Genomic DNA, 20,720 nt, shown 5'->3' on the forward strand with positions numbered 1-20,720 from the left:
ACCATACAGTTATTTTTTAATCCTAACACAAAAATTTTATCCAGACAAAATTTTTACCCATCTCTGCAACCGAACATCTTCTTTTGTCATAATATTCATAAAAACTGCAGTAAAACGAAACAAACTCATGTTCGGAATACGTCAAATGAAAGTACGAAACTTTCCAATTCGTTTTCCTTGGATCAGTTAAAGATATAGCTTCGACTTTTTATTATACGTCATTGTACGCTATTCGACAGAGAATTTTTATAATATAGACGAAACTGTAACGTCGATTGTTAAAGGAGATTTGAGAGTATACGTTTCTCAACTTTGAATTCGTCTCTAATTTAAACTAGAAAAAAATTGCAATTGTTAGTTTCTAGTCTTTAATTCGCAACGAACACTGTCGCGAGGTTTTAGAATGTAGAATGTAGAATAATTAGAGTGTTGAGTGAAATCAAACTTGATTGACTATTGCCATAGAGGATTCAAAGCTTAAAATTTAAAAGAGATCAAACGAATTATTGAGTTTAGGTCACATCCAGTTGATTATTTCACTTGAAAAGGTTAATCGTTACTTGCATTATTTTATGTAATCGTTTAATAAAATCGTCACATTTCAATTCAGAAATTAATGTTGAAAATACCTATAGAATATAATATCGGTATGTTTTTGCTTCCATATCACGGTAGAGGATCTTAAAACAAGTTCAACGACCTATTGCATAAGGTCATAGAAAGTAAACTATACTGTAAATTTAGCCTCAATAGGTCCAGTAGATTTTATATATAAAGATATGAAGGAATGAATTTTCACAAACATCTACACTTTGTATATCAAGATGTCATGTCGGTCTAATTCAAACCTCACAAGATACGTCACATGGTTACGTAGTTCCTGGCGTACCTTATTGAATTGTCAGTTGATTAGCATCATGCTCATCGCTAACAGGTTCAGCATGGTTATTATGGGTATTCATACGAAACATCTCGTGTTCCTGGTGCTTTCAGAGAGCCTCGCAGAGCAACCTGCAGCTGCAGCTGGCGCCGTCGTTGGAGCACCAAACGGCCGCGATGCTGAGCATCCTCGAGAGGTACAAATGGCACCAATTCAGCGTAGTCACATCGCAGATTGCCGGCCACGACGACTTCGTGCAGGCGGTCAGAGAGAGAATCTCGGACATGCAGGACACCTTCAAGTTCACGATATTGAGCGCGGTTCTGGTCACCGAGCCCCACGACCTGCTGGAGTTGGTCAACAGCGAGTCGAGAGTGATGCTACTCTACTCGACTAAGGAGGAGGCCACTCACATACTGACCGCCGCCCATGATTACCAGATCACCGGGGAAAATTACGTGTGGGTGGTCACCCAGAGCGTCATTCAGGACTTGCAGACGTCTAGCCAATTTCCGATCGGAATGCTCGGTGAGTCGAGGTCGCTTTTTCTACTCTGATTAAGAAGTGGTGTTCAAGTCTAGAAGGTCAATTTCGAAGTATTTTGGGAGGTTTTCAGCTTTGAATTCATGAGGAATTTTTGTGTATGGTATTGCATACATGTAATTTGAAAATATATACAGGGTGTTCAAAAAAAAGCATTCAATATTTATATGGCGTATAGGGCACACTGTACTGAGTAAAAAAGCTTTAGTAAACATAGGTCCAAAGGTCGACCGTTTCTGAGATATAAACATTTTTGTTTGCTAGTATCATGATTAGACTGCAAATCTTTATGCATTTACAGGAAATTTGAATTTGCAAGAACTTACAAAATGCAAACAATATGCAAGAACATAAAAAAGATTGAAAGTAAAGTTCATGTTGTGATACTTGCAGAATAAAATAAATTCTTATTTCGATTCAATTTTTGTAGGTACGTTTGCGAAGATTTTATTTTGCATAAAGATCCGCAGTCTAATCATGAGTGACTTACTACTGGGTTTTCGATATTTATAGAAGATTTTCCACTTGTCCACCGCTCGTTTCTGTACACGAACTTGAAAAAATGAAATTGACGAAATTGTCGGCACTTGAATGGGAACATTCAGAACCTAATTTATAAACACTGACATAAACATCGCATGCGATGGAAACAAGTAAGTCAATCATGATACTAGCAAATAAAAATGTTTATATCTCAGAAACGGTTGACCTTTGGATCTATGTTTACTAAAACTTTTTTACTCAATACAGTGTGCCCTATATACCATATAAATATTGAATGCTTTTTTTTGAACACTCTGTATAATCTATTTTTAATGAAAGTGATTAAAATGAAAGAAAATACGCATTTATGCATTTATAGCAACTGGAAATATAAAAAATGTATGAGGATATGGATATATTTATAAATATATAAAATATCAACGATGAAATATGTTGCACTGTTTAAAAGATAACAAGTACGTTCGTTTAAATTTTATTTATTTATCTATATCTATAGAAATATAAATTTGCATGAATATTCATAGTCTAGTTATGAAGAAGTCACATTTAAAATTTTTCATACCAGACATGTGAATTCGTATACAGTTCTCCTAATTTTTCCAATAGAATCCTTTGGCAAGTATATTTTTGAAGGCACACACTTTGAGAAAATGCAAAGAAAACATACATTTTTTAATAATTTATGTCTATGATATCCCCTTCACTTTAGAGTCCACTGTACAACACGGGAAATGTTAACAAATAATACAAAATGAAGCCTGAACAAGCTTTCTATTTGTAGGAATATGTATCCATAAACTATATTCATTCTAGTGGCACCTCGTTAGAAATCCTTTCGAGTATTTCATTAGCTGATAAGCCAGCAATGGTTACGTGAAATTCTCGCAAAAATAAGGATAGCTCTCAGGAATTCCTCGATGCATTTGTTGGGATCGGAAAATCAATGAGACAATTCTTCAGCTGCGATACGCTTGTAGTAAAATCCATCGTGCCCGTAATATTTCAATACTTCCGCCTTGAGAACGCAAGAGATTCGAGAAAAGCATGTAGTGTTCGATGTGTTCCTGCCGGTCAGAATTCGATAAATTTATACGCTCTGGAGGGCAACCGAGACGGAATCTCGAGAAAGGCATCAATTTCCGATTTCCGTGATTTCACCCTGCTTTTGAATGTCTTCTTCAACGACTGGCCACTCGAGGTATCGAGCGCTGCTCGTCCGCGAGAAAAACGCCAACAGAAACGAAAACCTTTCCATTACCTCTTCGAGAATTAAAGATAACAGGAAAAGATCCTTGGATGTTTCCATTAATATCGAATTTTGTGTGAAACTGTTTTTATAAAATGATTATTTGTCAATTACATTCATGAAATGATTTTTGGTGAAATTATTGTCATAAAGGAATTGTTTGTTAAATTATATATCCGATATAAACTTAATGAAAATTCCAGTTTAATACAATAGAGCTTGTGCTATTAAAATCAATAACAATAGATGTAGTCGTAACAAACTATTGACTTTATTTTGTTTCATTTACTCCCTTTTATCCAATAAACTTATTATTTTCGTTTAACGTTCCAAATTAACCATTTTTGGCCGTATCCAAAACTCACAAAACAGAATAATCTATAATAAAAAGAAAACGTATTACACTACTATATTAATTCACTATGTAAGAATTTTTCATTTTATATTTCAGTGTATATAAACACATATTTTTGTACGCGCTGATTTTTTATTTTGATCATTCGGAAACGAGCCTTAAACAAAAATATCAATTAACTTCTTACCACCACATCCACCTCCAGTCATCCACTTCAGAATTAATAAGCACACCATTCGAATATTTGAAACTGAAGACGCTTCACAAAGGCAGTAACTACACACAAAATTCCTTTACCGTTGATTTTTCTTATAATTCTGTTCAAACATTCGCACAATTGCGACAGAACTTTTTCTCCAGAGTTCCTGATGAAGAGTTCCCCTCGTTGTCGCCATCTACAGTACTCCTGTATTCAAACAAGTCAAAGATTAACTTAACTCGAGTAGAAGATTGTCCCGATTCATTTGTCCTGTTAATAAGAAATTTTCTATTACAACATCGCTTCGTTGTTACTATTTTGTTGCCTCTGGAAGGAATTCCAACCTCGCAAAGTATGAAACGGTAACATTCAAAACACAGGTCTGTTTGTATCTACAGATTCATCGGTTTTCAAAGGCACCCACCTGGACTTGTCATCGAGATATCGTATACCACTCATTAGGAGTTCAAAAAGTGAAAACAATTCGTCACCCACGTTCAGGGCGGCTACAAACGTAAATAGAAAAAAACGTGAGATTCACAAGACACAGCAGCTAACACGGAAGCTATCAATCAATGTTATTCGAGGTGTTGTACAGAACTGAACTCTAAAAAAGATAGCTTAAAGTCACTTCGGTTGAATTAAAGTATTTTATGAATTATTGTTTTAACGATTACTTTTAAAATGTGTTTTCATAAAATTACAGCATATTTTGTATAGAGATTCGCAATTGGGTCGAAATTACTATTGATATTGGATTAATATTTATTATTTGGAAACCAGAGTTTGTTTTACATGAATAACCGTTTAATCGAATGAATGTCGCAGAAACATCGATGCAAATTGATTTCATTCGTCTACCGTTAGGACCAGTTTTTGCATATTTGTGTTCAAAGGGATCTGATTGGAATGAAATTCAAATGTAAATCTGACTGCGAAAAAAATTATTCACTTAGAGTCTTTGATCTATCTAGTGCAAACGTGGTATACAGCCATCCATGACATTTGTTTATAACGCTGTAAACCTTTTCATTCGTAAATTGTTAGAAATCGCAGATAAAGATATTTGCCTGTATATCACCTGCATATTACATGGAAAAAAAATTTATTAATTATTAACTGACCATTGACATCGCCTTTCATTCGTTACATTTATTTAACATGGAGGCCTTTCGAATAATACATGAACTGTTATTCGAATGTACCTTGTTCAATAATTGCTAAAGATTTATCAGTATACGTTGTTCAGGAATAAATTCTAAACATTTATTCGTATATGGAATAAAATTTAGTCGTAACTTTATTCGTACACGAAATAAAATTTGTACAACTCTGGTATTTAATAAAACACGCAATAAATTGTTCGTTGATAGAAGAAAACGAGAAATTCGTTTGTGATTTATTTACTTACCAGTTTGTGGATTGAATGTTTTTCCATCTGTCGATTTACATTTACGTTCTGCCATGTGTTTTTCATTTTGTTAAACGTTGGAGGATGGTGAATTGTTTCGAAAGGAATTTAATTAAAGTCACTCGAATCAGCTGGAAACGACCTCGTCTGCCACCTGGTGCCTCCTCTTTGTGTCAGTTTTCTGTGTCCTTCGACACTGGGCTGTACTGCTCGAATTTATTTCTAATTGAAAGGCATTTTCATTTCATTTGCAACGCATAATGAAGAAAATTCAGGATGAAATGGCAAAATGTCTGTACATCTCTGTTCTCATTATTGTAACTGACGATAAATATTTGAAAGAAATGCGATGGCATATCAAAATGAACAAAATATTAACATTTAGCGGTCCCTTGTTTTAAATTAAAATGTCATAAATATCACTTTATATATCTATATACGAATAAACAAACGTTGTATTTCAGTTTTTTACTCCCATCTTCAGATCTGATTAGATTTTAGACAGAATTGGTCCATAGACTATAATAATTACTTTTCATAATTTTTGGTTATTCTAATATACATTCGTTGTTAGTTATAAAAAAGTTATAAAATAAATTATTGCAATCAATCTTAAATAAAACTAAATTTTCCATAAAAGAATCTAATAAACTTTCTCTTTTTTTTTGTATAATTGTGATTGAAATTTAAAATCAAATGTTCTAAAATTTAATTTATAAAAATTTAATACAATCTAAAATTTAAATCTATTTTATTCTCAAAAATTAACGGCTTAAATACAAAATCTCAATCGATATTTCGTTATTCTTGCTTTTTCTCTTATTTTGATATGTAAAACCATCCTTTATAATATTCACCATTAATACGTAAATTGCAGTTTTCCTTTCCAGTTTTTGTCAGACTTTCGGAATATTTAATCGCATGCACACATCAGTTTCCAAAATTTCATCCTTTATTTCCCTTGTATCAATTCTGTTTCCAGGTGTGCATTTTGATACACGCACGGATAGTTTGGTAAATGAAATCACGACAGCAGTCAAGGTTTATGCGTATGGCGTCGAAGACTTTCTGAACGACAACGAGCACCTGAGTCTAAACACTCAGCTCAGCTGCGAGGAAAACTTCGGGGAATCACGCTGGAACACTGGGGACCTGTTTTTCAAGTAATTATCTTTCCTTCAATTAAACACATTCCTTAATTGACGTAACTATTGTTAAACAACTTCGTGTCCGTATTTGTCAGTCGTTCTTAATCTTTTTAAACTAATAACTATATATAAAAATAATATATAAGATATGTAAAAGAACTCTCGATACTTAAAATTATTTGATGAAAATTAGACAGAGTTTGGGAAAAATTAATGTGAAGAGTAGTCTGATGTTATACACTTCTTGAGCGACAATTTCGTTTCCTTCTTGCGGGCAGATACTTGAAGAACGTGTCGGTGGAGGGTGAACACGGAAAGCCAAACGTAGAGTTCACTCAAGACGGTGTTCTGAAAGCAGCGGAATTGAAGATCATGAATCTTCGTCCTGGCGTGAGCAAACAACTCGCTTGGGAGCAGGTGAGTTCAAACATTGCACGTGTTTTCAATGTTTCAAAACGCGCCCTGACGTTCAAAGAATTTGCGATTTTCTTACTTCTTCTATCCCCAGGTGAACCTAGGATAAACCATAATGGTTCCATTTCTTAATTACTTATAGCTTATACTGCTTTTCTCAATTATTAACCTCTACTTGGTACAATTGTAGCTATTCTATATACAATTATAAGATATCAAAAATATCCTAATTCATTAAAGACCTTACCCAACAAGTATATTAAAAAGAAAATCTATATTTTTTACCACAAGTAAAATACCCCCTTAAAGTATGGTGTTCAATCAGCCTGAGAAACCTGTAATAGAAATGGTTACAACTTTGGCAATTGTGGAATTTTTTAAATATATTTTAGTAAAAATAGTTTTAAATCCTTAAACAAGTAGGAATATTAACGAAAAAAAATCTTTATTTGAACCCAGAGAAAAGTGTGCCCCCTTAGTTGTTCCCTGTAAAGTATAAAATTCCACGTTTTAAAGATTCATTTTTATTCGTCTGACAACGCGGAAAAAGTTGTTTCTGCTCGTTAATCGAAATTCATATCCAGATAAGAATTTTGCCTGTGGTTAAGAATCACTGCTGTCGAGAAACCGTTAACTTCGACATAGCAAACGTCGATGCTCCGAGCGAAGCGTACGCAGAGATCAGCATAAAGTATAATATGCATGCTGGAAATGCGGAAGGGATCTGGCAACCGAATATGGGCTAACGGGGGATTCAGGTCTAGAAATATCAGATTTACCCAATTGTGCGCGAGCATACAGATGAGACATGGAACAGTGAAACGGTGAAATCCGCTGTTCGAAACGAATGAATGAAAACACATTCGTTAACCAGCTGTGTGAACCATGTTGTCTGTTTTTCTTATACACGATGCTATTTTTATAGTGTGAGTACACAAATGGATAGCTCCATCGTAAACTGTTTACATACGCTGCAGAATATAAAAACAAAAGATGAATCAATCTCGATCCTGTGCTGTTCATTCCTCGTCGGTTTAAATTAATGAAATAGTATTCGCCTTTTACATTGTAATGTAGTAGTTGATTTTGAAACATTGATGAGGTGTGTAGGTGTATATTTAGATGACCTATCAGTAAATAGGACATTTCATAGTTCAAATATAGAAATAGATAATTGATCATAGAAATGAATGCACCGGAGACCATTATTAATCCTTAATGATAAATCTAAAATAAGGAGGTATTTATGTAAAATGATTTTATACTTTTCCATAGTACTAGAACATAAGGAACATGAATTTCAATATGATCTATTACATTTTGAGAAATTGTACAGTGAAGAAATCAACAATTATACATAATGCAAAATATTTGAAACTATTCTAAATCCGTCTTGCAATAAGTGTAACAATTACAATAATCATTTTAAAAACTATATCCAAATACGAAGCAAGAGGATATGTATCTAAGGTTAGTTTAAAACTTGAAATTATAAATAAAAATTGAATAATAAACAAAGTTATACAGAATTTTTGTGGAAATTATTCGTTGTACGAATACTTTCTACACCTGCCAATATGAAATACTCTTATAACAACTACTTTCTCGATTTTCTCTGTGCTTATTGGTCGAGATTTTGTAAGTACCGCGATGAAGAGACGAATTGTAGTGGTAAAATGTTTCTGACGTTCCTGCTTGGAAAATGTTTCCAAGTGAAACCTTGGGAACAGCAATTGTCTCGTGTTTACTCGATGGCAACCAGATGTTGCCTTGAAAGTCCAGGCATCTGGCCACCGAATATTGGAAAATATTTCCTAGAAAAACCCCTTGCAAACTCCGTGGCCAAATTTGTCTCATGATATGTTAAGGAGTATTGGATTTCCTAACACGTATATCACAAATAATAACTTCCAAACTTCTGGTTTCATAACGTATCTCATACATTTATATTTTTAATTCTACATATTAGGTACGTACCGAATATTGACTTTTACAAGCAGGAATTTATAGTCCAAATTTGGAAAATTTTAGATAAATATGTTAAGTCGTGTAACTAATATTATTTAAGACTGTGTATACCAAAGAGCAAAGAAGGTGTTAAACAAGGAGAATACACATTCATGAAAGTGTTTTGTCTTGGGTTTGTCAATGGGTTAATCGATAAAGCTATGCTAATAAGTAGACTGCAAATATTTATGCAAATTTTTACAGATTCAGATGAAGAAATGAGATTTAAATAAAAATATTTCTTTTCTTGTAAACAGTGTACCACGTATATCATTGTTGATATTCTACACATTTTGGCATTTACATGAGATTATGCACAATCTCATTTTCCCACATTTTCACTCGCCATAAATGCATAAACATTCACAGTAAACTAATAAGCATCCTCTCGGTTGGCAAATGTCCTTGGAAAAGAAATACAGATTTTGAAAGATACGCAGCGTATAAACTAAACAAAATGCACAATTTATTACATTTTCTACCGCTATTTAAAATACGCAACTTTAAAAATTTGAGTTTAATATAATTTGTCCCCAAGGTGCACCTGTGAACTGGTTGTGTCTAGTCTGGCATGAATCGCCATGTACCGGAGTTTCAGCGCGAACACTCTAACCGCGTTTAAAGATTTCCATTCCTTATGAATTCATCGAGTCGGAAGAACCCGATTTCAACATGAAAAAGCGAACACGAGCAATGTCAGTGGCGAGTTCCGACTTTCCGATGCCAAGTTTAACGAGGTCGCGTCTCTCGCCTTTAATCAAATATGAATCCCGCATGAAAGGTAATACATGTTTCCCTTCAGCTGGGATACGTGACATTTTCGTAATGACTTCGTTTCGTGTCGCCAGCCGTTGATGTTTTCCGTTGCGTATCGACCACGAGAAATTGGGTTAGTCGCGATTAAAGATGTCCATTTTATTGCGGTAGACGACGACATCCGCGGATTATCCTGGTGCGAACCCAAGCCGCGAACAACCTCGGGAATCCGTTCTTGCACCCTCTGCTGGGCTCCATTGTCCTCTCCCTCGACGGCCTTCGATGCGCTTTCTGTACTTTTCATCTCCCGTTTCAACATGTAGCAGCTTTTTCTCCTCGGGAATACGAAAGGAATATTCCTGAAGGAAATTCTTGTGAAGACAGATCTATCATGAACTCGTGTACAGGTTAAATTCGTATTATCAATCAAATTATTGAGGAAGAATTTTATTTTTATAATGTAGATATCAATTATAATTATTTCGTAATTTTAGTTTCAATTATTAGTCTAAGTTATTATATCTTATACATCATTGGGCAGAATACAAATTAAAATTCGAGATACACAGAATGCCTCTTGTCGAATGAATAGATGATAACGAATTTTATGTACGCTATTGATCAAATAAATTACTAACTTTAATTTACGGGTCAAAGTCTTACCTAATATCGAATGAACAAATGATAAACAACTTTTCATATAACTATTGCGAGCCGAGGTCTGAAAGGCTTATTTTGAAGGCTTCTTTTGGACAATTCGTTAATGAGGATGTGTGTTTATACGCATGGGTTAAACGCATGGGTTTATATACCTTAAATTCAGTTAAAACGGTAGTAGAAGTCGTTTCTGTGATTCCCGTATGTGGAGATGCGTAGGGACACGTGTCGCCTATTTTCTGAGTAACAACTTCATCGGAGGGCCGCGGCTACATCCGCTCGAAAGGGTAAATGTCATGCAGAAGAGGTTTGATAGAAATGACGAAACGGAGTGAAGTCTCCGTACGTAACGTAGTACTGTTAAAATAAGAATTAAAATTTGAATTACAAAAAGACAGCCTCTCGTTCAATAAATAAAACATAATTACTGATATACAACTGTATGTTTACTGTAGTCAAATCAAGAATAGTAACGCTTAGCCACCTATGTTACTAATTTGGTTTTTTTTTCGAACTCCTAGCCATTAACATATAAAAATATATTTGGCTGAAATATCATTCCAATAAATACTAATATTGTAAAGGTTGCCTATCACGAAATCTCTGTTTTAATTTCTGTAGCGAAAGTCGACGCGTTGAGCCTTCGACTTCGTTGGTAAGCGGTCAACCGATTCCTATCTACCATTAGACCACAGCTTTACACGTACAAGTTTGAAAGTGTGACGGAAAGCGAGTGACCATCACCGACGGGCGGATGTCCGGGATTTACACGCGGATTTACGACGCCTGGTCGCGAAATTACGGTGAAATTGAACTAGCTTCCCAGGAATCGTTCGTGAAATTCCTCTCATCAGAGCGCACGGTCAAGCGTGGGAAAATTAACGAGAAATCCTCGTTATAATATGTAACGTTTGCAAGCTGCTTCACGATTAATTCTGTGGCTCCTTTTATTCAAGACTGTACTCCATATTTAAATACTATATTAATTATATTTATTGCCATTAAATGTTTAAATCAGTTTTAAACCCACTGAGATTATATATTACTTTGAATAATCTATGATCGTATATAATAGTGGGATATTATGGAGTAAAAAGGCAAGCCAGGAACAGTTTTTAGAATTATTTCACTGAAACTTTTTTGATTGAATAGATATCATAACCCATTGTATGCAACTGAATGCTATTGACGTTTAATTCCTATTATTGTTCAGTGGAAAATTGAATTTTCTGCAAAATATTTAACTGCGAACAATGATTGCTGACCTACCAACCATTTTTTGTAAAATTTTCTTGTTATTAAAACTTGTTCTAGCCAATATTTTGATTAAATTGGAGAATATTGGAATTAAATTGCTATTAGAGTTTTGATTTTTATTGACGGTTGATATTTTAAGATGATAAACATCTGTGAACACGTGTAAAATAATTGCATTGTCTGTAGAGCTTTTTCGTGAACAATGTCGAAATGTCGAAAAATAATTATAAGCTCACAGTTCAACTTTCCTATCATAATTACAAACCCTTCCTAATTTATAGTGTTCAATAGCATTGTTCAGAAAATTTTATACCAGTAATGTTTCGGGGGCTGGGTCAATATTTTTTTGTTTACAGAGACTCGAAACTCGAAACTCGAAACTCCCCAACGCTTAAGAGGGAGAGAATCAAGTAAAATTCAAAATTTTTGCCAATTTTTTTTTTTTTTTTGTTTAGAAAATTAGTTTACCATCTGGAGAATGTGCTCCGACCATTTCAGCTAAAACTTCGAAGTCTAAGTGTACCTACAGAGTCATTAAAGTGATGCGACTACTCATGGTGTGCTTACCGCATTGCCGAAGTACAAAATAATTTATAGGCTTTTACTTATCCCCCTCCACTACATCTAGACGTGCAGAAAGCCATCCTACCAATATACAAAGCTTTGTCTCGCGATGATTTGCTTGAGAGATGCTTAGACGGCTATACGCAAAACGCAAGTGAAATTTTTAACGCTACTGTGTGACGTCTAGCTCCCAAACATCTCAACTGCGGCTCAAAAATCATTGAAATTGCTCCACATTTGGCTGCCGGCATGTTTAATGAAGGATACACCTTCATTTTAAATATTATGAATGATTTACAACTGCAAATCGGACTCCAGTGTAAGCATTTCGCCGATACATATGGACATGCACCGTATTAGCAGACAGGAGTGTCGCAGCCTCGAGAGCACAAAAGAGAAAGATACTGCCCAAAGAGAGAAACAAGCGGCATTGCTGAGCGAATTTGAGGAAAAAGAACATTTATTATACGGCCCTGGTATAGCTGCTTAATTTCAAATAATTTGTAAGCTTCACGAAGGACTATTTTTAGATCCGGAAACTTTAAACGCATTTTTCTTCAAACACAGAATTTCGCGTGCCGTGCAATGTAGCTTAGAGATTTCTCAGCCGATTGCTATGAAACTTGGCACAAAATATTCCTTAAACTATTCTCCTTTGCATCAACCTAAAGCTATTTATAAAAATTGAAATAAACAATGTTTTTAATTCTTTTTTCTTATAACAAGATTTTTTAACATGGCGTGAAATTTTAAATTAGAAATTTTTTTTAATCTAGGTTGATACAAAGCGTATTACTATATTTTAACGAAAAATTGGTGGATTTTTTATTTCGGATAATTAGAGTGATCTGTGCGTTGCACGGCCTATTTTCGAGAAGCCAACTTCAAACCTCTGTTGTTCATTCATTTATGAATATTTTTACATAAAAAAAATTATATAGATTAGCTAGATGCTACAAAATAACAAGTAATTAGTTGTAAATAAATATATATTACGCACTCTTCAAAAATAATTCGCGAAAAAGCGGTTGTTTACTTGACCGTCCCCCCTTAATCGATCCATACGCAATAATTCCTTGCGCACCGTTTGCATTGCTGAAACTCCGTTAAACGACTAATTGTCATGGAATTCTTCGCGAAGTCTGTTTTATTAAGCTCCTCTTTCTCACAGCTGCTGATAACTTCTCTGTTTATGCAGATCGCTAACTTTCCTCGATAATGTAATGATTCCACGTTCATGTTCCGAACATTTTTTAACACCGTTCCAAAACTTGACTAACGACAATATTAAGGTAGCGTTACTCTGATGGAGATTCCACGGAAGATGTTCGGTAACCGTTTATCTTTTGCCTTACACTTTTACTTTACCTTACTTCAAATACTTAAAAGTTAGTTTGAAATTCTTAACGAATTAGTTGTACATTTTTTCCTTCACCTCGTCTGGAATATATACTTATGTTTTATTTACATCATATGCCACCCTAATTTGACGATTTCATTCTTCTCAATACTTTAATACATTATTATCAACGTATAGGTGTCTTTCTTTCAATAGTACATGAACTATAGAAGTATCTCTGACCTAGTAGAATTATCTAATTATAATAATTAACTGATAGTATTAAAACTTATGACTATGGATTGTACTTTGTATTGTTTTATTATTGTACTGCTTTTGGAGGATCTACATAGTAGTACATTATTCATTTTCGAAATAATGACATATTAGAAAAAGTAGAATAAACCTTTTAAATACATGCGTGGATATGACGTCAAAATTAAAATTACGTGTAAATATCACGTAAGCCCTTAAGTAGATGGTCGACATTTCAATTGGTTCCTTCGATGCATTCGTACCTCCAACGGTTTTTCTTGGACTAACAGGTGAAAACGATCTTTAATTATATCACTGTTCGCCGTACATAACCGTAGCGCTGCGTTATACCAGAGGAATTTCTTCCGCGACAGCAAACACGTATTTCCGCCTCGCTGAAAGAAATAATTAAACGGCTCGAAGGAAACCCTTGATTCAATCGCGATCAGGTCACGTGGAAAATGATAAATAGAACTGGAGAAATGGGGCTTGAAAACGCTTGATTGCCATCGACAGCCTCCAGTAACTGGCTTCTGAACAATATGGACATGGACTAATGTTTTGTTGCCGTATAACAAACGTATTTTCGCCACAAATTCGTTTAGCGACTTAATCGTCTAAAGCACAAAAACAACAGAAAGTATAGCATTGGATTTTATGTAAAAGTAGACCAAAGATGACCAAAGAAGACTACACCAAATTATTTTCATTTGACACAGTACAAAAATATTAAACATGTAATATAGCATGCATTTTTAGGAGTGAAACTACTATACAGTATAGAGGAATGAGCATTATTTTAAATAGAATTTTAATTGAATACAAAAATTAGGGCTAAGGGTGAATGGGTTAAGTCACTAACGGAACTTATGTCTGCGTGCCTATCGTGGCGAACGAAATTGCTCGCAAAAAGATTCAACAGCTGAGCGCGACTACGATTTCGCGCGGTTATCGACGGATCGTAAATAGCTTGCTGATGGACCAGCAGGAAATTCCATTCCAGATTTAATTAGTCGTATCCTAGCCGACGTTAATGAAAATTCAGCCCGATGTCGCGGATTTTCCCCGGCTAAACGCGAGCCGATCGAACGGTAGTGGAATAAAATGTCGATTTCTGGACCGTCCTCTGTTGATTGGAAATCGACGAACGATGAAATTGGAAGTCGAAAACTGCCTGGCGAATATCCAGTGAACGCGAATAACCGCGCTTGATACGAGCGGTTTAGGGACGTGAATGGGACGCCATTAATTAGAACGATTAAGGGTTGACTGTGATTCGATTCGTTGATTATCGACAATCGGCTCGGCGAACGTCGTAGACGGTAATAGACAATGTACAGGGTGCATCGAAACATGAGTACACAATTGAGGAATTAACGAAAGAAGTTCGTATGCGCATTCAGTTAGAATTCTTCGAAATCAGAGATCGGAAAAATTGAATTCGATCATAGATAACGTGTAACTACCTAACTACGTGTACCTTTTTTTATACAGATTGTATGATTTTAATTTTTATTCAAGGGGTAATGGTTGAATTGTTTGTACTTTATAAACGAAGATCAATCGGGACTGTTTTCTTTGCAAGCAATTAATCATCGACGATCTTTTGATTTTTATTAAATAGTCTTCAGTGTGTATAGAAATGAAATTATGTGATTATCAATATAATATTCATTATGTAATACAAAATATATTAACGCAGATGAACTAAATATAATTATAAATAAGTAAATTGTCGTTAAATTTTATATAACGATTCAATTAACACTCTATAGATTTCATTGGTTAACATTTTCATACATGAACGTGATTGCGAATTTCGTTTTACAAAAAAAAATTGCAAAAATTCAAAATTTCCCTTACTTTTATAATTTCAATAGACAAATCTACTGGTCAAGAATTTTAATATTAATTTTCTTTCTAAAAACATGTCCAATCTACATATACACACACATATGCTAAGAATAATGTATTTTCAAGTAGATAAATTTGCATAGTCATTCAAGGATTAAATCCCTCGTTCCGTGGTTTCCGCGAAGAACATATTCCATGGAACCGTTTCTCGGGGTTCCTTAAATGACCGCAACCGCGAAACTCTGTTCGAAAAGTTCAAAAAAAACTCGTGGTTATAACAAACCCAGACATCGTCAAAGATTAGCCCAGCGTGACGTCAGCGGGATCGGAAAAGGGTCCACGAATAATGGGAGAAAACTGTTTTTCGCATCGAAGCTTCGACCATTCCGTCCAATAGTCGACGATTCATTTGCCGTAATTGTTCCGCGGAGATATTGTGGTTGAAGAGGGACGACTGATTGTTGTCCGGTGTTCTATATTTCACTGGTGCTTGAACTTGTTGGAAACTCCATACATGCATTCTACTTCGTGAGGACATAATTCGATTAAATCGTGAATCAAGACGAGTTCCTAATTGATCGAGAAACGTATTGCTTCTGGGCGACGGTTAGGAAGAACTACTGTAATTTTTTTGGAGATTAAGGTGTGGTACAGAGGAAATTGTAGGAGGACGTAAGAATGATAAGATAATTAATTGGCTGAGAGTGATAGATGAGAAAAAATAAAGCAAAGGGGAAGAAACGATTATTATTAGATGATTAAGACAAAGTATTGTGATTTTTGGAAGATTTGAGTGCAATATTTATAAAATTGTAGGAGGAAGTAAGTATGATAGGATAATTAAATGGCAGAGAGTTATAGATGAAAGAGGAAAGATAATTGGTACAACAAGGACTGTGAGTACCGAAACAAGCTTAAATGTGTAGATTTGAAAAGTGGAAGGATGATTGGATATCAATTATAAATCATTGCCATTCATTCGTGAAAAGAAAAGTTTTGCTCAAACATGTGCAATAACATAATAAAACTTATTCGAATTCAATTCATATCAGAGTTCGTATATATTGCTGTACATAATTATCTGCAATTTGTTAAGTGTCACATTCTTATTTCCCTAATTTTTAATGCACCGTGCAAATGAACATACACTCTAATAAAATTCTTCTAACGGAATGCAATTAAGATTAATATTCACAGAAAGCAACATTCAAGTAGTTAATTAATAATATTTAAATAATTCAGATATATACGAAGATAGGAATAAAAGTAATGATTTTGCATAAAGTAATGTTACTTATTGCTTACTAATAAACATCGAACAAGATTTAAAATTCTATTGTGATCAAAGATTATTCATATATTTACTAGAGTTTTTCATTAAATTCATATTTTATCGGCGGTATGTGACTGAAATTGTCCGCTAAAACAAACATTCAATAAATGTTATTGCGATGCAATATAACGCGATATGATGCCTTTGAAATTTTAGCTCAATTTCAGTGGAAAAATCTCGACGTCGATGGATCGCAATTTTGACAGAAACGAGCTCCGAATAACCTGATTTATGTCGTAGTAAACAAGGCACACGTGATTAAACAGTATTTCCCGATTTAGGACTGAATAAGCAGTTTGGTTGATCTCGGCTAGTAACGCATTTCTTTCAGTTATCACACTTAATTGTCTCGTAAATTTCATGTAATATTATTGAAGTTATTGTGTTAAAATGACTTAAATTTCACATAAACCAGCATAACCTTATCTTCATTTCAATTTTCAAAATTTTTTACAATTTCCTGAAAATCAGACAGGTATTAATATTATAGCAAATAATCGCTTCTTCTTATTCGATACTTTTTATTCCAACAAATTCTACTACAACACTGTTGTAATATTTAAGATAATGTACAATTTTTGCACCATATGCTCGATAAATGAAGAATTTTAAAACACCGAAAAGAAATATAAGTATGAGTGATTAAAAAATTTCTTTAATAAAATGCTTGGAAAGCATTGTAAAATAATATTGACATCTCCTACCAAAGATAGAAAAACTTCTGCACCAATATTACAGTATCAACTACGTTTTGTAAATACTTATATTTCATATTATATTTTACATAAATATACATATTCTGCATACGTTTTCGCATCATAATCGTATACCTCACAAACGCATAAAATTTTCAGTTTAGAAATTCCTTTCTACGCTCGAATTAATAGTTCTAAATGTTCGTATTTACTTTTCAGCGATTGTGGCTTTGAAGTTGCTCTTCCAACGACATTCCAAACTTAATCTGCGATTAAGCCTCGTCGTTACTGTTATCGCGCAATTTTTTTTGCAGCCTCGTGCTAAGCCGTCGCCTCGCGAAACGGTTTCGATTTAATCGAAACGAGTTTGAAATTTCCACGGTACGGCCCACTTTCGGTTTCGAGATTCGACTGTGAATGCGATCGAGGGCTAGCGTTTCATTTCGCAAATTCGCTAGCAAATTGAAATTTAGTGCACCGAGTTGTTCAGCTGTGGCCAATCTGTTTTCATCCAAATTGTCTCCGACAAATCAATTTATTATACGATTGCCTACACGTTTTCACGTCTACATACAACGTATTCTTTACAGAATACTATTCACCAGTCCTCTGTGAAATTTTGATGTAAAAATGATTGTTTATTGCTAGATTTGATTGTTAATGTACCTCTATTTAAATTAGTTTGGATAGATATTGTAATTTACTTTTAATTACCAAAGAGTACTTGTTTACTCCCGGTCTTTCTAAATGATTTTAAAAAAGCTATATCTGGAAAAAAATAGGAGTGAACAATCAGCAGGTGCATTTTTTATAACTCATTTAACATTTAACACTAAAACACTTTCCTAATACTATTAATAACATTCTATATTTTCTATTCTTGCTAAATAATCCTATTTTATTGAAATCAATATGAAGATTTCATTTCTAAACTGTACAGAAAAATGATCTATTAAAAACAAAATGATACCGCGTGTTTAATATACTAATATTATTGAAGAATAACTCTTTTATCTGCTTAAAAATGTTTGAATAATCACAACCTTTTTAGTATTGTCCCTCATGTATAATATTTGTTACCATACAAAATTTCATTCATGTACTATATTGATTGCATACATTGACAAATGGTAGGTATGAAATTTTATGTGACAACAAATATTATTTATAGCTTGCAAACCCTATAAAAATCTGTTTATTTAACAATGATTTTGTCATTTATCTTGCACAATCTATTAAACCTTTTAAATTCTCTTGACTAAATTCCTTTATGAATGAATGTAGTTTAATGGTACCTAAAATTGGCTAATTCCTTTCTGTAGACAATACTAATATCTCAAGAAGTAATTGTCTACGGAGCATAGTACATATCACGGTATTTACTTCGCAACCAGTGGTCGAAGAAATTTCAGAATAAGAGCTGCGCGAAGAGAATCGTCTCAGGAAGGAAATCCAATTAAGACGCAAACAGAGCATCTCGGCGAACTTCCAGTTTCCAAGTTGACGGAACAAAGGATCGTAAACAAGTGTCGATAGGAAGTGTGGAATATTAATTGGTATCACGGGACGACTGTTTATACGGATAATCGAGTGCCGGAAGTGGACAAGCTACGCTTTCCGATGGCTTGTTTTCTGCAAATTGATTCGGGACTATTGAAAGGCAAATACTTTATTTAACTCTTGATTTAACCCTTCAACGACGACGTATGCACGAGACACGAACCCCGGCCATACGCTGCGTGATACTTAAGTAAAGACTTAAGTAAAGGCTGCGACGTACTCAAATTTTCACAAAATCTGAGATGTTGCTCCATTTAGTGCCTGATTTCGCGGAATGACCCTGATAGTATACGAAGGAATGTTTGTCGCAAATAATACCGATTACCAGGTTTCGCCACCTATTTTATTGAGGAAGTTGCTGCGAGTGGAGACCCGCGAGGGAGATAGAAGGAATCAGAGTCGTTCGATCTCCCTCTACACAGGTTCTACAATCACCGAGCTCAATACTAACAAGGGACAATACCGAATTGTATTAATATTTATTATATAAATTCATTCGACACATTTTTTTTTAGCTGCTATTATTCACTTTAAGGGGTTGTGCAGAACATTCTATTTTGAATATCTCGGAAACCATTAGAGATACAGGTTTGCCTTAAATTGATAAAATTTATGTTTTTGACCTGTTAATAATTTTTTTGTTCTTAATGAAATTGATAATTATAATTTTTATGATTAAAATGCAGATTTGAACCAAAGTCGAATTTCTTTGATACAATAGACTCTCCTTCATCAAAATTAAAAAAAAAATCATTTATTATTGCAAAGATTGTAACAGCTTGCCCCAACATAACACGATTGAAAGAAGAGACGCAAAATTGCCCTCAAAACCAAAGTTTTAAATGCACCGTATCAAAGTAGCCTCACTTTCATCCAAATTTATACCTTCTCGTTCAAACAGAAACTATTACGGCCCATCTAAAACAATTTCATTTCCCCAAATTCACTTAACGTTTAATTCCGTACCATTTCCCAATCCAGTGAGATAGGACTAAAGTGACCACTTATCGCGGACACTTCTTCCATCGGATCGTTCAGATAACGGGCGGCAATTGGACACGAATCCCGATCGCGCGCGAAATAATAATCCGCCGCAGATTAGCAGAGAATTAATCAACAATTGAAAACGGATCGAGTTGGCCGCACGTTGCCGATATTAACGGTTCGACCTGGCATTCTCGTGGGCATGCGAAGGACCTCGATACCAATCGCGCTATGCGCCTCTATTAGAGCTAGGGTACACGCACACGTGCGCCCAGATCCAGTATGACCAGAACGCAGGCACATAATTCCAAGTGCGTGGGTGACGTGCACATGGATCGTCAGATAATTAAGGAAATTGTTCGCATTGCGCTGGTGCGAACAGATGTTACCGCTTGACCGTTAGATTTCGACGCTCGCGGAACGGTTCATCAAGTCGAAAATGAATTTCCATTGTCTCGTGTCTGGTACAATGTTCTCGTTGTGTACAGCAAGCTGTCGCACGGGTTGCGTGATTTGATCCTGGGGATGTTATTTGATCCATGCAAATGTGTATGGTCCGGGACCACTTCGGCTTAACCTTCCAATGGTTCGAGAAGGATATTACTGTAACTCCGTAGAAACAGGGCTGTTTAGGATATTTGGATAGAAACATTGTTTTTTTTTAAGGATACCTGGATTTTTATTTTAATCTTAGGACGGTTTTTGTTGTCGGTATTTTATTTTATTTTATTTTATTTTATTTTATTTTATTTTATTTTA

General features: G+C 34.6%; 1 protein-coding gene across 2 annotated transcripts in view; it reads left to right on the top strand.

Annotated features, from left to right (window-relative positions):
* Positions 1–20,720, top strand: part of LOC128894518 (glutamate receptor ionotropic, NMDA 2B) — a 351,645-nt gene that overhangs the window by 269,908 nt on the left and 61,017 nt on the right. For both annotated transcript variants that reach the window (XM_054156300.1, XM_054156301.1), the window contains 3 exons: positions 994–1,408; positions 6,121–6,301; positions 6,565–6,703. In XM_054156300.1, coding sequence (XP_054012275.1) covers positions 994–1,408; positions 6,121–6,301; positions 6,565–6,703 — 735 coding nt within the window. The remainder of the gene's footprint in view (positions 1–993; positions 1,409–6,120; positions 6,302–6,564; positions 6,704–20,720) is intronic.

The sequence above is a fragment of the Hylaeus anthracinus genome, unplaced genomic scaffold (assembly GCF_026225885.1).
Source record: "Hylaeus anthracinus isolate JK02 unplaced genomic scaffold, UHH_iyHylAnth1.0_haploid 4, whole genome shotgun sequence".
NCBI lineage: Eukaryota > Metazoa > Arthropoda > Insecta > Hymenoptera > Colletidae > Hylaeus > Hylaeus anthracinus.